Source organism: Molothrus aeneus, chromosome Z (genome assembly GCF_037042795.1).
Source record: "Molothrus aeneus isolate 106 chromosome Z, BPBGC_Maene_1.0, whole genome shotgun sequence".
Taxonomy (NCBI): Eukaryota; Metazoa; Chordata; class Aves; order Passeriformes; family Icteridae; genus Molothrus; species Molothrus aeneus.
Window position 1 is genome coordinate 67193877 of NC_089680.1, and position 18220 is coordinate 67212096.

At 42.5% G+C, this 18220-nt stretch overlaps 1 protein-coding gene across 2 annotated transcripts; it reads right to left on the reverse strand.

Moving 5' to 3' along the window:
- Positions 1-8052: 8052 nt before the first annotated feature.
- On the reverse strand, positions 8053-14615 carry STARD4 (StAR related lipid transfer domain containing 4). Of its 2 annotated transcripts, XM_066569564.1 has the most exons (5): positions 14232-14615; positions 12322-12371; positions 10469-10595; positions 9204-9318; positions 8053-8631 (listed from the first exon to the last, which is right to left on the reverse strand). In XM_066569564.1, the coding sequence occupies exons 1-5, from the start codon at positions 14334-14336 to the stop codon at positions 8405-8407; spliced, it is 624 nt and encodes a 207-aa protein (XP_066425661.1). In that variant the 5' UTR covers positions 14337-14615; the 3' UTR covers positions 8053-8404. The 2 variants fall into 2 exon arrangements, with proteins under 2 accessions (XP_066425661.1, XP_066425662.1); XM_066569565.1 differs by lacking the exons at positions 10469-10595; positions 12322-12371; positions 14232-14615 and adding an exon at positions 9970-10028.
- Between the last annotated feature and the right edge of the window lie 3605 nt (positions 14616-18220).

The window sequence follows — 18220 nt, forward strand, 5'->3', positions numbered from 1 at the left end:
AGAGCATCCAAGGCTGGTTCCATCATCAATGTACTACCTCCAGTGTAGTGACAGGTGCCTTGTTTGCACTGCTCAAATCATTACCACCTTGGTTGCAGGGAGACAATAATTACAAATGAAGATTCTTTTTACTGAAAGGAATTAAAAACAAGGACAGTTACAACTACTAACTGGTGAGAGCTAACCCAAACAGTTTCTTTGTGCTTGTTCACACAAAGAAAGAAGAACACTTCCTTGTTCACACCAAATCCTCATGAGATGTCATGCTAACACTTCTGATTAAACAGCAGAAATTTTACTGAATGTTCCATAAGAGGACATTGTTTTCAAGTCTGGTTGTTCCTTGGGGTTTTTTTTGGCTTTATTTTTTGGGATACATGGAGACAAGTGGCCTATGCTTGTGAGAAATTACCTCTGAAATGGTTGCTCAGGGAGAAGGAAAGATGGAGAGGTGGAGGTGAACCCACATCATAGAACCATAGAACCATCCAGGCTGGGAAAGACCTTTGGAAGAGATCGGTTGGGAAAGATCATGCAGTCCAACTGTTAACCCAACACTGTCAAGTCCACCATGAACAGGATGTTATTGCAGGGAAGCAGTAGTGGTGGCTGTTCCAGCTTGTCAGGGAGCAGGAGAAGGGATGACTCCTTGAGGCTCTCTGGCCTGGGGGAAGAAGTCTGTTGGTCCCCAGGAGTTATACCACCACACCCTTGCAAGATCAGGGGTTCCAAGCAGAGGCTGCCTGGCTGCTCCCCACCCAGAGTAAGGAGCTCATCAGCTTAAACTGATTTTAACCTGAAGAAGTGTGATACATGAAGGGTGCATGGTTTGGAGGCTTGGAAGAAGTGTGATACATGAAGGCTTGGCCTTGGTTTGGAGGCTTCTGGCTGGATGAGGACCATAAGGAGGGAATATTGTGCTTTTGTTAATTCAAGAATACTGTATGCTGGATGGTTAGGGTATGTGCTGATGTTTCCAAGACAAACAGAAAAAATGGTGCCTTTGATTAATAACACAAAATATTTTATAAGCCTGTTACAGAAGCTCGTTGATCTCAGAGCAGTGGAGGCTGGACTCCAACTAATAACAATGAAGAATGTTGTAAATATATATAGCAGACTCTCTCAAATTAGCTCCATGTCCTGTGTTCCTGAATCCTTAACTTACTGCTTAATGTGTAAGAAATCCTGTACTATCAACACTCTTTTCTTATACTAGCAAAGATGTAAGCAACTAAATAGCAGTTTATAGTCTGCTTGTTTAACTTTACCCTTTTGCTTCTGATTAGGCCTGTTTGTGTAGTAAATTTTCTTATACTGTGCAAGTGAATTAGAGAGAAATTTGAACCAGAAAATGACGATTTCGTTATTTCCATGTATTGTGTGTGGGACAAGTGTACCTCCTTGTGTGTTTGCATGGGAATGCTGATAAGCCATGAGAAAATGCTTCAGTGCTGGGATGTCTATTTTTAATAAGTGTCTTGCATGACGGATCTGATGCTAAATAAACTAGTAAATCTAGAAAAGTTTACATCTATTATTTGCTGATAGCTAATGCTCAATGTAGAGTAAGGAACAATATTCATCCTTATAAAGAGGAGTCATCATGGGTACTAATTGGTTATATTGCAAAGTCCAGATTGAATTCCAGCTTGGCACAGCATTTCCCCTGCTCCTCTTTCCTCAAAAGTTAGCAGCTGAATAACAAACAAAATCTGTTATTAATGGTGGAGTACAAAACTAGGGGCTGTCCAGGCTTCCTCTGTGTCCCAGGGGTGGGTTATGTGATATAGATGCTTGTGTCCCTTTTTGTTAATTACTTCCAGCAATTAAGAAATTACCACCTCCTTGTGCATTTTAGTTCTGCTTCTCTTTTAACTGGGAAGTATTTTACAAAGTCCCAAGTCTTTTTGTTGCAGTTAACAGTTTTTCTATCACAATGATTTGTTTTCTGCAGCCATTTCACAATGATTTGTTTACTGTAACCAAATCCAATGTGCTCCTTCATTCAGCATCCTTTTCTCTCAGCAGCACAAACAAATCCTTTACCCCAGAAGTCTTACACTCCTCTTCTTACTGGAATATGAATTTTCTGCTTTTAGTTGACTACTCTTTGTCTTGAGCTATGTCGTCAAAAGCTGCACATGGTACTTGAATGGAGAACATTGCAAGACTGACATGTTGAAAGGACTTGGTTTTTTTTTAATTTCTCTGCTCTGTTCCCACATCTATCACCCTCAGTGGTGTCCTGTCTTGCCTGGTACTGGAGCATCTTGTTATTCTTGTCACCTACAACTCCTACGCCTGCAAACTGCATGAATGCAAAGTTCCTTCATATCCTTTTGTGGGAGATGATTTTACAAAATCTCTCCATCCTGGAGCAATGTAAGAAATATATTATTATAAGCTCCACAAGACATTTTGCATGGCAACAGTGCTCCAGGAAAAAAAATAGTTTAATTTGGCACTTCCATGGATGTTGCTGAATCTTATCCCAAGCTAATGCAAGGCATATATTCTTACTGCACTTTCATGAAATCATCTTGGTCACACCTCTGTAACAGAATGGAAAAGGGCAGTGGAAAGACCAAAGGAAAGAAGAGGGCAAGTATCAAGCTGGCTTCGAGCTCCCCCTGGAGCTCAAGGGTTGTTTGCTTTTGCCTGACCTCTTAAAAATAGCACATCAAACAGCTGAGTTGGAGCTCGTGATACAGCACAACATTACACTGGCTTTATAGTGAACTTGAGGCAAATAAGGAAATGGGAAATAAGAATTAACAAGTCAGAGGAACTTTTAATGAGTTAAGATAGCTGGGGAGTTAAACATAATGATCCTGCCTCATAACTATCAAATTTCTGCATTTCTGTTGATGTCTAGTGAAGTCTTCTTTAAAAAGCACTGGGCTTTTGTAGTTATGATGTCCTTCTCAGCAGTTCAGGCACTTGTTTCCTTCAACATTTTACATATCCCCAAAATTATGTTTCAAATATCCCATGATGCAGGTAGTTTTGAGAAGTGATTCAATATTTTTACATCCATAATGAATTCTACATACTTTCATTTGATATTAAAAAAAAAAAAGTGCATGGAGGGTCTCTTCCCTCATCCTCACTTCTTTGGTATTAGTGGTGGTCATCAAGATTTCCTCAATTTCATTTCCACTGAAGCTCTATTCCCATGGTGTGGGCTGGGAGGCACACAGCAGAACACAAAGATGTTTTGCCCATGTTGAGCATATACAAAATTTTATTTTCTTTTAGCTGATTGAAACAGAGAGACCATGAAATTCTGCAGATATGGCTGCGCACATACAGGCTGCATCGTTAATCCTGTATGCAGAAGAGAGGGTGGTTTCTGGAGACATGGCTTATGCTCCAGCAAAAAGGCCTGCTGTGGTTTCTTTCCTTCCCCCTTCAAATTGCGAGGAGCTTGAAATCCTGTTAGGCATATAACAAGGAGGGGTTGTATGGCACCCAAATAACATGAGTTGACCAAATTCGTGTTTGCTGCGGCTCAAATGCATCCACTTGAGCGTTGTTGCCCTGCCTCCCCAGTGCACCCTGGAGCTGGAATTAGTGACACCAATGCCTCAGCAGCAATGCTCCCTGACTGGAACCCAAATTGCAGGCTGAGACAGTCACAGAATCTTGGCATAATAATTTTCTCTCCAGGGTTATAAACTGCCACAGAGAGGGGTCTCTGCTGGCAGGCAGGTCAGCAAGGCCCAGGTACAGAGCTCAGGAAGTGATTTCTACCCCCATGCATCCCAGGGCAGAGCCAAACTGGTCCAGTGAGGGCCTGAGCAAGGTCAGTTTCCAGTTACACTTCAGGCAATAACTGATCTTCTAAGATCAGTTGATCTTTGATACAGGTAACCTAAGGATTATTAGCTTGTCCCAGTGTCTTGGCACACTGAAAGAAATGTTTTAAAGAAAGTAACTCCAGAGAAGGCAGTTCTGGGTAATGTGTTGGTATTTGAGGCTCCTTAGTCCAGATGTGGCATTTCTTATCATGTGGGTCAGCTATGCAATATGCACAGGTATCTCCTGCCACATGCTGCTACCATCTGTGTCTGCTTTCTCCCTGCTAGTGGCACAATTCCAAAGAAGGTTAACTCCATGATAAGCAGCCCCTATATGAACTGTAAAACTGAGTCACCAGCACAGCCCATGCAGACTGGAAAAGGCAGAATGTGTTAGAATGGTGGTTTAGGACTTCAGGATATATTCTTTTCTAGAGAACATTTAACATTTCGTGTAGGTTTAAAATCTCTCTCAGCTTTCTATTATCTTTCACCAGGAAATGGGTTTGAATATCAATCTTTTACCAATTCTAATAATTAATGTCCTTAAGGATTATCCTAAGATCCCAAGTGGCCTCTATACCTACCCCTACCACACTTTACAGAAAGTGACATGATACATGCCCTACAAGAGTGTGCTGTTTTTCAGAGGTGACAGTTCCCTCTGTCAGCAACAGAGGAAAGCAACAACTCTTTCCACCCAAGTCAAATGTTACAGAACCCTACTGCCTTTATGCCAGCTTGGCAAGAGAAACAAGGGAAGGCTCTAGAGAAGATACAGGGATTTTCTTCATTTCTGTAGGTGCTAATTAAATACATGACAATATACATGTTGCAGCTTGTTTTATACATCTAATATACATCTATATGCCTTCTGCCAGGTGCTATATGCTCATTTATTTATTTATGGTTATTAGATCACTTCTTAAACATACAAAAAGATAAATAATCCACAACAATCACGGGCCATCAAACACTCCTGCATATACATTTTTAGAACTGAAGCCTTGCGAAAATCCTGCTTGTACAGCTTTCAAGACATTTCAGTTAGGCATTTTCCTCAGTCTAAATCAAGTTTCTAAGTGAAGGCAGGCCTTATGGGTTTTAGATTTAAGGAGACAAACTGGTATCATTAGAGATCACCATGCAGCTGAAGATGAACCACATCATCAGACATAACTCCCCAAAAATGCTACATATGGCTGCACAAGTATTTAAGAAACTACATCACGAGCCTGTTGGAATCCATTATTTATTCTGCATTTGCACTCAAAATACAAATACAATTGCTTAAATGCTGAACACAGTAAGTTAAACCCACTGTTAAAACAGACTTTCACAGGCACAACTTGAGTGGTTTCTCTAGAATTAGGGATTTTTTTACAACAGTGAACCTCCTAGGTTAAACAACCAGGCCACATTGTCATGTTCTGGCTACTTACGATTACTGGAGGAATTACATATGCTGTGTTTTATAAGTTCATCATGTTTCACATTTATAAATTCATCAAATTTGAGATCAGGGCCTGTGCACAGAATATCTCTCTGAAGTACTGGTGCACTTCCCAGCCAGATTTGGTAGAGTACTTTGCCTCTAAATGTAGGCTAACCCCAGCCCTGCGTCTTCTGCACATCACAGGCAAGGTTTAATGCTGGAGGTTTTACATGAGGAACAGAACCCAAACATGAAAATTGTCTTATCTTCAGACATGTTTCCCACACACATACAAAGCACCTAGTTAAAGTGCCAAAGCATAAAGTGCCACATTGCCCAAATCTCTAAAAAGTAAGTTTTTAAAAAAAATTATTAGCCATATAAAAATAATTTTGATATGTCTATATACATACTATTTGTCTAGCAAAGCCAGATTTCTACTACTCCTGGGCAATTTGTTCAGAAGCCACTTCTGGACAACTATATTCCTAAATGATAGAAATCCATACTAACCACTTACTTTGTCTCCCATTTCTTCTGCATAAGCAAAACATAGGTTCCTGCACTTTGTCCTTGCCACTGCTTTCCTGTTTTAACCCTCTTCGCTCCACCTAGATTGTCCAGTAAATCAGCAGGAGAATATAAGAGTAGGAGAAGAGGCTCTGATATTGTGGCTTTCTTGGTTCTGATGTATTCTGGTTAAAGAACAGTTCTTTTTCCCTCTCCATCTATAGCTATATAAAAATAATATAAATTTTAGGTTCAAATACATTTGAAATCGAACATCTTTTTTCTAGTTCTGTATTAATCAGTTGCTGAAGTTTTTATTAGAAGTATCAATATACAAAAATACACTAGCAATTTTCTTATTTTAGCTCAAGTTCTTTCTTCAGCCGCTCTGTGCTTCACCAACTTGTCTCTACTGAAAGCAGAAAAAGCCATTTCACTGGATACTAAATATGGATAGATACTGTATATGTGTCAGAGCCACTAAAATGGGTGTTTGGAACAATTACTTTTCTGTGCCTGGTGTTGTACAAACATCCTCCTGTAAGTGTCTTGTGCTCCTTGTGACCCACTTCTCCAGCACTGAAGTGCCTCTATGCAGATTTAAACTGGGCAATATTTTTCTCAATGTACATCTGTATCACAACCCCTCCCTTAGTCACTCCCAGCAGCTCTAAAAAGAGAAGACATGAATATGCAGATTCACTGCACATGTAATCTTTGTAACTGGGAAGAAAAAATAGGATACACTTCAAACAGTTTCCTCTACCATAATGTCATCATTCATGGAGCAGCACTGCCAGAGATTTCATAATTGCCTCTGTACCAGTACTAGAAAGGAGAGGATTCTGGCAGCAATTCCTTGGTGTCCTTGGCAGTGGAAGATCACCTTGTGAGCTTGCAGTACTTTGGCAGACACAAGGAAGGTAGAAAAAAAATGGGAAGACTAATTGAGGGGTTTAAAGGGAAATGCAGAATACACAAAACCTAAAAAGGAGTTAACGTTTTCTGCCCATAAAGACCCAAAGGCTGTTTCATGCATTGTTTTTAACAGTCTTAAATAGTACTAAATACCTTAAAACATGAAGCAGGTTGAAGAAGCCCCCACTATTTTTGGTATTATGTTTTTGCTACCTCTCTGATTGAGCAATGAGAAAGGAAAGTCCTCACTGTTCAGAGTTCAGTTACAGTGGCCAGTGTCAAAAAAGCCAATATTACTGGGGACTTTCATCTGAATTTTTGGTTTTTTTGAGAGTCCATTACCCCTCCCTGGATTATATATATACAACTCCACAATATCAAGGATCCAAGATACCTTCCCAAACTCCTACACAGCTAAACTTGCAACTGTGAGCACTGGCAAAACATGGGGATAACTAAAATGTCTGAGCAAATGACCAACATCAAAGGCTTAACATCAGATTTTAAAGAGAATTCATGTTCCTAGCAGGGAGGGAGTTATTTTTTAAATGCTGCTGCTATGTATCTGTCAGAATCACAGATTCAGATTGCTGAATATCCTTGAAATCTGCATCTTAAAAAAAGACCCTGTATCCTTCAGCAGTTCTCAGCAATTTTGCAGCTTGAGCTTTGGCCTTCAGTTGCTCATGCTTTAAGATGTTAATTTATTGCAAAGATCAATCTAGGGGAAGTAACACAGAGCACTCCACAGCACCAGAACCCTGGCAAGCCTGTGCTGTTGTGGCTACAGCAACACCTATCCCTGAAGCAAGTGAGCGGCTCTTTCTGCTGCTTTTGTAATTCCAGGGTTTGCAGTTAAAGAAACATACACAGAAAGAAACCCCCCCAAAAACCCAACCAAATGAAATCCCTACACACACTATTACATGCAACTTTAAATCAAAAACTCCTTAGAAGTAGAGGGTGTCACTGAAGATCCATTGGAGGTTTGCTATTTTGACAATTGTGTGATTAAAAGTCCAACAAAAAACCTATGGAAAGATACTTGATGACCTAAATGAGCTTTGGATCAGCTGTAAGGGCATTTCCTTATGTACTGAAACTGTTATATAAAACAGCAAATAAGTTACAGTTACAACATCAAAGAAATGCCAAAAATGAACACTTATTTTTGCTCTCAAGTACAAATAGCTTTTTTATGAATAGTATAATTTAACAACTTAGCTATATAATATCCATATGATAAATCAAAGCAAATTTTAAAAGCAAATTACAGATGGAGCTGAACAAACTTTAAAAAATAAATTAAAATTTAGGTAAATATAAATATATATATATTACAAAATTACATCTTCAATGAGATGCTGCCTGTACAGCAACCTGCACCATCAAAATCCTGAGCACCTGGCTTCCAAAACTGCTGGAGAGAGCTGAGCTCACACTGCATTTTTCAAGCCCACACACACATCTTGCGCTTTCTACTGAGTAAGCTGGCAGTTTAGAGATTCAGGCTATTCTCACAAAGATGCACAGTGCTGAGCAGCAAAAAGCATCTTGCACTGTGCACTGGGAATGTATGCCAATGATCACATCAGGAAGCACTTGCTAAAGTTATTTGGAACAAAGGTTCAGGTGTCATTCAGGAAGAGTGTTACCTCAATTTAGTAGGTAACCTATGCTAAGCTAAACAACATAATCCGATTGCAAGGAATGAGCTGACTTTTAAATCACTGTTTGTCTACGCTTTGAGTGCCTTTTTGAGGTCAGAGTAGAAATTGGCCAGGGTGCTAGACATGGCAGTGTCTACTGCAGACTGTGGCAGCATCCCTCGCAGTTCAGTCTGGATATAGCCTGTCAAAAGACTGTGGCCAGGAGAGTCCTTGAGAGGGACACAAAACCAACCGCAAGGGTGATTGAATCCACGGACAAAGTTTGGTGTCACGTCTCCATAGTCCAGGCTTATACCTATCAAGGAAAATAAAACAAACCAAAAAAAGGGAAATTAATTTGAAAGAGGTTAAAAAAAAAATAATGCACAGTAAATTTGTCATATATAAGCTTCTGGTTGGGGAATTTAGTAGTAGTGACAGCCACACTATGAGTTTCCAGGTATTTTCATGCATGGAATTTGCTGTTCATCCAAACTCTACGACAGGAAAGCATGATAAGCAAAAAATCAAATGTTAAAAGAGGACATTCCTCCCATTTACAAGAAGCTAGTTGTTACTCATCCCACTTTGCTCTAAGACCTGAGTTGAAGGACTCAACTTGTCTCTAACACTCCTGTCCCACAGCTGACATAAGTGAAGCCTGGCAGAAAGGAATGGTTCATGAGTAATCCAGTAACTTGTACACTTCTTTATATACGTAAAATTAAAGTTAAAACACCTTTAAATTTGTTAAAACATCTTGAATTTACTTGTTGAAGACCATCTTAGACCATTTTTGGAATGTTTACTACTACTAAATCTGAGTCAAATCTTAAGCCAAGCAACTGTTGTAAAATAAGAATTTAGCAGAGGCAGGTGGTGGCTTACCACATGTTAGAAGCCCATCTTCATAGCTTGTAGTGTAAGAGAAATCAACAAACTCCCTTGGTGCTATGATGTTCCAGAGCTGGCCAGCAGTTGTATAGCGCATCACACAGCAGTTCTTGTTGAGTGACAGAATTATAAGGGGAAAAAAAATATATAACTTAGGATAATGAATACAGGGAAAGGTAATGCTTGCAGGGAGCTAACGTTTTTCACAAAGTTCACAGCGTCTGTCAAGTGCACTGCAAATTCAATGAGGTCTGAATGGCTGTGCCATTCTCAACCTAAGATCTGGAAGTTTTAAGGACTTGTGGTCTACAACTGAGAGTTGTGGAAGCAGAGAGTATCTAGCACCATAAAGATTTAAAGATCTAAAGCTAGAGAACTTTGGCATGCCTGATAACTGAAAGCCACGTGGCTCTTCTGTCACCAAAGAGCACTTGGGAAGTCAAAAAGGACCATGAACAAACTTCAAGAGGAATCTCTTTGTACTAAGATACTCTATCTAATACTTTTAATCCACAAGGGAAAAATAAAATGGAATGTGAACAATTCTTCAAAATAGGCTTTCTTATTATATTATAAAGTAGAGTCTGTATAAATTTTATATAGACAAAATACCTTGTCATACAAATCTTCTTTCAGAGACAGAGCAAATGACAATCCTTGTTCAAGCCAGGTGTCCAGATGAGGGTTTTGAATTCATTCTGAATGTCTGCATTAACCAAAGGAAGGCTACTAGCTGTTCTGTAATCAGCTTCAAACCTACCTTTTTTTATCAAGTCCTGACCCTCAGTATGAACTATTTTGTGTCTCAGCACAAAGCCATGCTACACAAGTCAGCCTTCAGGAAGAGGGGGAGGTTGCAGCTTCCATACGTCTGGACTAATACTATTGTCTGCTGTGGAACGGAAGAAAGCAAGCTGTATGAAATGGCTTTGGCATACACAGTATCACACTGTAGCCCTCTGTATGTGAATTTTATCAGAGGCTACCAGACCTCCCAGGTCCAAGAGAATTGTGACTGACTCCTTTATTTTTAGCATTAATGGAACGATGCACTTCATGCTTCAGAATAGGACTGTGCTGCCAGAGGGCCTGATCTATGGTCACACAGAGCATGTATGCACAATGCTGCTCATGCATGCAAACAAGAAGGCTGAGAAAGGTTCTGATCTTTCAGGTTAGAATTGCTCTGCTCTACATGAATGTTAAATTAATGTATTCATCAATACACATCTCCTTCAAGAATCCAAACAAGTCTTCACCTCTTCAAATGTTTCCAGGATGTCCATTGAAGTCATTAGGCTGTCCCAGTCTAGCCTGTAAGGTCCAGGGCGAATATGATCCACTATTCTGTTAGTAACATCTTCCACCACTCCTTGAGCTTTGTAGCTAGAAAAATGTGTTTACATTTAGTAAGAAATTCTTTATGTTACATTAATTTTCAACAATACCACTTCCATTAACACCTTGGTACCAGAAAGCATGGTCTGTGCACAATTACATCAGAGAAACAGTACAGGAAAACACCTACGGGTGCATCTGTTCTTCTCTGCAAGAAATTTGTTTCTGAAAATACTACCTTTTCTTATACAGTTAGTATTTTATAAATGGCAAATTCCTTCCTTGGATAAAAATTATCCTGTTTATTTCTCTAACAACTGTAACAATTTATCATTTTACTCCTCTTGCTTGGCTAGCAACAGAGTTCACCATAGGTAAGTAAACCTAAGGTAAAAAGGAGATCACGAATATAACAGGAAAAACATTTTTCATAAAGCAGAAGTAACAGGATGTTGGAGATTGAAATGCTATGGTTTATGGCTTGAACAGTTTTATGAAGGACTTTTGCCTATTATAGCAAAACTGTGTAACAAAAGCTGCACAGAAGCACCCTCAATGGGCCTCCTGACTGAGGCCCTGGACTGCAAATTGATTTGAGATAAGATAAAGTGACTCAGGTCTGGGCTGGGGTATAAAAATACTTTCACAGGATTAAACCCGGCACCTTAGGGGTGGAGGCCACAGCCCCAGCCTTATCTGCTGTCAGGCTGGAAGAGACCCTCACACCAAAAGAGGACAAAGAAGAGGTTTTGGGTCTATGGTGAAAAAGCCTCTGCTCAGAGGCAGTGAAAGCCCAACACCAGCTCAGCTGTGGGACCTCTTCACCCCGGCAAAGCCACATCTAAGGGACATCCACATGAGGGACAGCAGAGGGGCTATCATGGCCCAATAAAGGGCCCTCCCAAAGGGGTCCCCAGATTCCGCACCAAAGCTGCATGTGATGCAAAATGACAGATCCAGAATCATGCAAGGGACAGTGTCAAACTTGCCCCCCTCAGGGGAGGCCATCTGGGCATTCCCACCTGTCCAAACTTGTATTAATCCATGGGATTCTATACTTTTGGATGGGGGACCCTCACCACCAAGAAGAGGGGAGCAATGAGACATCACTGGGACCCACAGAGGGGTAACATGTTTCTACTTAAGCTGTCATGCTCCCTGTCCCCCCAAACACACTCCCCTTTTTCTACTTCTTTTTTTTTTTTCTTCCTTTTTCTTTGCCTCTTTTACTACTAAATAAAATGTATCAATTTTTCAGTATCAACACCTAGCCTTGTTTGGTTTTAATCAAGTCTTGGGAATATTCGAATGGTTTTGGGTTCATTCTGCTTTATTCACAGAGAGTTCCCATTACTCCTCTGTGATTAGAGCAGATCATAACACAGGAGTAGAACCAAGCTAATGAGAACCAAACTAATGAGTCCAAGGACTGACTGAGTTGTCACCCAGTGACCCTTCAGGACTACTGAACCCAGGCTTGATTCTGAGCTTTACAGGACATAATTTCTGGACAGATGCTGTTGCCACTTCAGCTAATGGGAGTCCTGTGCTGTGTTCCACAGACTTCACTGTTGTTCTAGACACCATGCAATGCTAAAGCATCAAACTGAAAAACTACAAAGGAATCATACAGCCACAATAGGTAACCCATTTAGCTTCCCGCCTGTAGGATCGGTGTAGCTGAGGGCTATAGAATTCACAGCCTTAATCTCTAAATTCTACAGAACACATCTGTGGAACATTAAAAATGTATCTCTTGTGCTGGAAAACTTACAGATATCCACTGAATTCCTCTGATGGCTTACGCCACACGGTTGCATCTTTCTGAAAGAAAATATAAGACACAGTATAAATTGTCACTTGGATACAATTGCAAGAAGTCCACAAAATGTTTCAATTTCCTTGAAGAAAAGCAGACAACTTTATAATTTTCCATGGTTCACCTGGGCACCACTGCACAATTTTCTTCAGATCTTTCAGATATCTTTTACTTGTAATTTTCTATTATTTCAAAAAAAATCACAAAATTGGCTTTTTCAGAGTGAAACGCTAGAAGTCTGTGCAGAAATAGGGTTTGGTAGGCCAAGTCAGTTTACATAGAATAATGGAACAACATTAGCAGGGAAAGCCTTCCAATTGCAAGGCCACTGGAAAGCCAACAGCCAGATGTTGCTCAGACAGGAAGACCACACTACTCCTGCTTGCACTCCTGTAACACAAGTTACAGAAGCATGCATGAGGTGCAGGTGCAGACAAGAAAGTTCAATTACCTTTCTCTCCTAGATGCCTGACTAGAAGATTCTTGCAAGCAGTAGTCTACTTATTTTAAAGTTACCCAGAGAAAATAGAGAAACCAGTATCTTCTGATTTTTACATAACTATGACATGGAACCTCTGCACAAAGTGTCCAAATTTTGGTGTTGAAAAGAGTACCATATGGCACCACTTTCTTTGGAATCATGAGTATATAAGCACAAAAGACCAAATGCCCTAAAGAACAGTACTGCTAAGTACTACATCCAGAATCATTTAAGGTATTTTGGGGCACAACACATCTCCTTGTGGTAGGTAAAGCTTTAGTTTCTTTTACATGACACAACATCAAAATGGAAGAAGGGAGGGAGGAAAGAAAGGAAAGAGGAAGGAAAGGCTGGAGAAAGGGGTAAAATCTGAGGATTTGGAACACAAGGATGCAGGTAACTTTTTAAAGGAATTCAGTAGTACTTAATTTAACAACACATTTAGTAGAGTAGAGATGGTATAGGTGTACTGCAAGAGTGAAAGGCTTGGATGCTCCATTCCTCCCTCTCCAGACAGCAAATTTATTAATTCTGCAAATAATAAGTTACATTTGGATCAGTTGCCTCTGTCTTATCAGTGTCTGCTCACGATGAAGAAAAAATAAAAGCACTACTCAAATCACTGTAATAAAAAGACAAAGACAGAAATTTACCACACTAGCCCTACCATATTGCTACACTTCTACTTTCTGTGGAGGACAGAACCAAAAAGTATTCACCCAGCATAGGACTGGTGCACAAGTAAAGGCTATTTAGCTTGCTGAAGCATAACTCAAAAAACCCAGGCAGCTCAAAAGAAGAGGATGGCAAACTGCTTGGAGAGAGCAGGAATTGTATTCCCTTTCAGGGAAGGAAACTTAGGATAAAGTGCAGTCTCTAAAGAACAACAGAAAAGTGAAACAGTAGGAGAGGAATTCCTTCTTAAGAAGGAAGGAATTTTCTCTTTTCTGAGAGGGAGACAGCTGAAGAATGATCAACTATTGAAAGCTGAAGCATGATCAACTATCTATTGACAAGAGATTCCAGATGCCTGCGTTTGCTTTGCTGGAAGTACACGTCAGCCTCTTGCAACACTATTAATGCTAACTACTTCACATTTTCTTGCAAGTCAAGCCTATAATCCTACACAGGTTCTTCCGTGAGATACGCCCCTGCAAATGGGTAGAAGAAATGACAGAGTATGCCTGAGAACAGGAAAAACACATCCTGCCATCTAAAGATATTCTAGAGGGATGGTTTCACAGCTTCTGTCAGTTTCAAGTCCTGCAGGGCGCGGCCAAGTGCTTCTCAGCCTTGTGGCACGCACAGCAGCGGGCTCTTTCCGCCGCACCGGTGACCCACAGCTTCCTGTGGAGCAGAACCGGGAAGCGGCCAGAGCACTCACGGTTTTCTTCGCCACCCGCCACTCGCTGTCTCCGATGCTGTGGTACCGAACCAGCGTGTGCCGCAGCTTCGAGGCCAGGGGCGCGGGATTGGACAGGGGATCCATCTGCTTCCCTCCTGCGCGAAGATGCCTAATCACACAGACACAGAGCAAAACAAGGCACGGAGTCAGGGATGCCAGCAACAGCGCGGATCTTCCAAACCCGAACGGAGGATGCGGGAAACACCGCCGCGCGCACACTCGCACATCTCCCAGCTTGGTTCAGGTGGCAGAGAGCGGCTGCCAGGAGCGCAGGCCGAGGGTCAGGGGCGCAGGCCGAGGGCCAGCAGCCGCCACCTCAGCACCAGCCCCGTCCCGGGATCCGGCGGGAACGCGGGACAGGCGCGCTCCCCTCACGGCCGCGCCGCCGCCCCGGTTCCGCGCTCACCCGCGGCCCGCCCGACAGCGCGCGATACCGACAGCCAATCAGAACGCGACCGCCCCGCCGGCGCAGCCAATGGTGGCGCGGTCCGCCGGGCGCGGGGGTGGGGGAGACCGCCTCTTCGCGTCACGCGACCTCCCGATGTGTGGCGACCATGACGTCATGAGGCAGGGGCGGAGCCTCGGGCTGGATTGGGAATGGCGGGGGTGGTGTGAGGGAGGGTGGGGGAGTGGGATTGCGCCCGGCCCCGGCAGCTGCGGGGACAGCGCCAGGGCTGCTCTGCTCACGCGTGTCTGGCAGTGCTGCTTTGTACCGATCGCAGACAGTCACAGAATAGGCTGATTTGAAAGGGACGCATCAGGATCATTGCGTCCCAACTCCTTTCCTGCACAGGGCACTTCAAGAGTCACAGAGTGCCCGAGAGCATTGTCCGAACGCTTCTTGCACTCGGTCAGGCTGGTGCTGTGACCACTGCCCTGGGAATCTGTTCTAGTGCCCAAACACCCTCTGGCGCAAGAACCTTTACCTGATACCGAGACTAAACCTGCCCTGACACAACTTCAAGACATTCCCCTCTTGTCACTGTGCACCCCAGAGAAGAGATCAGGGTCTGCCCCTCCTCTTCCCCTTCCATTGAGGAAGTTTCAGACCCCAGTGAGGTCTCCCCTCAGTCTCCTCCAGGCTAAACAGACCAAGGGCCCTCAGCCACTCCTCACAAGGCTTCTCCTCAAGGCCCTTCACCAGCTCTGTGTCCCTTCTTTGGACACTCTAGTAACTTTAGATCATTTTTACATTGTGGTCTCCCAAACTGCCCCCAGCACTGGAGGTGAGGCCACCCCAGCCCAGAGCAGAGTGGGACAATCCCCTTCCTTGCCCAGCTGGTGATGCTGGGCCTGATGCCCCCAGGACAGGGATGTCCCTCCTGGCTGCCAGAGCACTGTTGCCTCCTTTTCAGCTTGCCATGGACCAGGATCTCCAGGTCCCTCTCTGTGGTGCTGCTCTCCAGCCTCTCATTCCCCAGTCTTTCCATACATCCAGGGTTGCCCCATCCCAGGTGCAGAGTCCAGCATGTTTCCTTGTTGAACTGCACATGGTGATTGCCCAGCCCTTTGATTCATCGAGGTCTCTGCAGGGCCTCCCTGCCTTTGAGGGAGTCAACAGCTCTTCCCTGTCTTGTATCATCTGCAGATTTGCTGAGTCTCCCTTCCAGTCCTGCCTGCAGGTTGTTTATGAAGATGTCAAAGAGCACAGGGCCAAGGATGGAGCCCTGCATTGGATTGCATTGGATCAGGATTGTGCCTGACTGGTGAGCCAGTTGTTCACTCATTATATGGCATGTTTATCCAGGTGTTCAAAAGATTGATTACTTGTAACTATAATGGCCTTGTTAAGGTTTAGGACTCAGTGGGCTTCATTGTCATGACTTAGGGGGAGGTTCAATGCTCAAACCTAGGAAGAGATTGATAATATCTAGAAGAAGAATGTACTGTTGCAAAATGTGGAAGATGTAAAAACTTTTTTAAGAAGGGATGTTCTTTAATTTATTACCTTTTTATGCTTTCAACAACAAGATTTAATTCCTGAAACAGAAAACAGCCAACAAGCTCTAAGTGATATCCAGGTGTTCAAAAAACAAACTGCTTTTTTGGCAGAATTGCCTTATTAAGGTTTAGGGCTTGGCAGGCTTCAATGATCTCAGACCTATGGGAGGTTTGCAAAGCTTGGGGAGAAGGATGTACCACTGATGGTGGGCACAAAGAATGCAGAATTTCCAAGGCACAAGAATATCTGGAAGAATCCCCAAGGAAGAAACTAATGAAGGAACTCAGCAATTGCACTGAATCAGGTAATATTAATTTCTCGATTTCTGGGCCTCTGGCTGTGCTTTCCTTGGGCGCTCCTCTGTTGGGGGAGACTCTCCTGGAGCAGTTTTGTGTCAGAAAAGAGAGATGCACCGGACTTTTTCAGTCTTCAGGTTTATTATTATCTTATCTAAAGTTTTGCATGCTGTCCACACTAGGTTCAGTGCACTGGAAAAGCACCACAAAAATGGCTAACAATCTCTTGTTACAATGTCTTTTAAGACTAAACTACCCAATTAAGAACTGATGCCTAGATTATTTTCCCTTTTAACCCAATAACAGATCCCTGGAAGCCCATAATGCAAACTTTTCTACCCAATTACAAAATGCCACCCAAACCCATGAAGAAGAGGGAAGAAGGATAAAGAAGGAACATGGGACACACCCTCTGTCCTCCATCTTGCTTCCATTCGCAACATACTAAAAATCCCAAAACCTGAATTTCTCAGACAAGTGATACACCTACACTACTCTGTATAATCTATAATCTACTCTCTATCTCTATAATCTATTTCACACTTTTGTGGATTCTAGTCTATCTTGAAGTCTAGGAAGCTTTCTCCATGAATGAGAGTCAAAGTCGGTACTCCCCTGGGGGTCAGGGCACCCTAGAGCAGACAGAGAAATATACTCTGTGCCCTGGATTTCCACAAGGTATGACTGGGTAAAAAGTAATTCCAGCACCAGGAGATGCAACCACTGACCCAAAAGTAAAGAAAGACTGAGCATGCAGACTAATTAACATAAGAAGGGAGTGACTCACTTAACCTATAGAAGATAGGCTGCTAATTAATAAGAGAACTATGCAGCTTTTAGCCAATGAACATTATTCCTATTTTTGCTAAAATGTATAAATAGTAAAAAGTTCTGGGAATCATGGTGCTGGCTTTGTGGATTTGCCACCTAGTCCCCATTTGCTGCACAGGTCTGTAAATAAATCAAGTATCTCTATTCTGTGCATGGGTTGGCCTCCTGCACACCAGGTGCAAGAACATATCTGGGGACAACAGTGCTTCTTTACAGTGGCCATATAAAGGTTTACACAGGGCTGCAGCTTTCCAGAGTCCTCTGTGTTTGCTGTTCAGCTGAAGCATGTCCTTTAGTGCCAATGTGGTGGGCAGGAGCAGTGAAGGAAGATTCCCTGGGTCAGCATCTCCAGGTGGCTGTTAGCTGTGGCTTTTGTCACAGCACCTGAAACTGAAAACAGCATGTTTGTCCAGCCACAAAGAGCTTAAGGTGCTGCAGAGCATGGTGAGCGACACATTGGGGTGAGAAAGTATTTGACACTCCTGGTCCAGTCAGCAGTGCTCGCAACACAACTCAGCAAGAGTGTTGAAGGGAGGGAGTGTTGAAGTTTCGCTTTGCTCTATAAAGCAGCAAGCAGACTGGATTCCTGTCCTAGGAAACAGCAGCACCTACGGCCAGCGCACAGCTGAAGCAAACTTCAAAAGTGTGTGTAAGTGCTTGTTTCCTGCAGGTTTGCACTGTTCACTGGGCATCATTCAGTCCAGCAAACACGTTGGACAATGTCCATGTAAAAACTGAAACCTCTTGTAAAGACAGGAAGTTAAATTGGTTAAAAAGCAGATGATTGGAGTAGGAGGTCAACAGATCTTTGTGTGGTAATATGTTGTTCATTTTGGCCAATGCTGGCTCCCAAAATGAGTGTTTTGAACGTGGTTTTGTTTTCAATACAGGGATTTACC

Bases quoted from the DNA above. Each gene is read 5' to 3' on its own strand.
- STARD4 (XM_066569564.1), bottom strand. From the start codon at position 14,336: ATGGATCCCCTGTCCAATCCCGCGCCCCTGGCCTCGAAGCTGCGGCAC. The intron at 12,372-14,231 runs GTGAGTGCTCTG...ATTTTCTTTCAG, and splicing joins GGCGGGTGGCGAAGAAAACC to AAAGATGCAACCGTGTGGCG. The intron at 10,596-12,321 runs GTAAGTTTTCCA...ACATTTTTCTAG, and splicing joins GAGGAATTCAGTGGATATCT to CTACAAAGCTCAAGGAGTGG.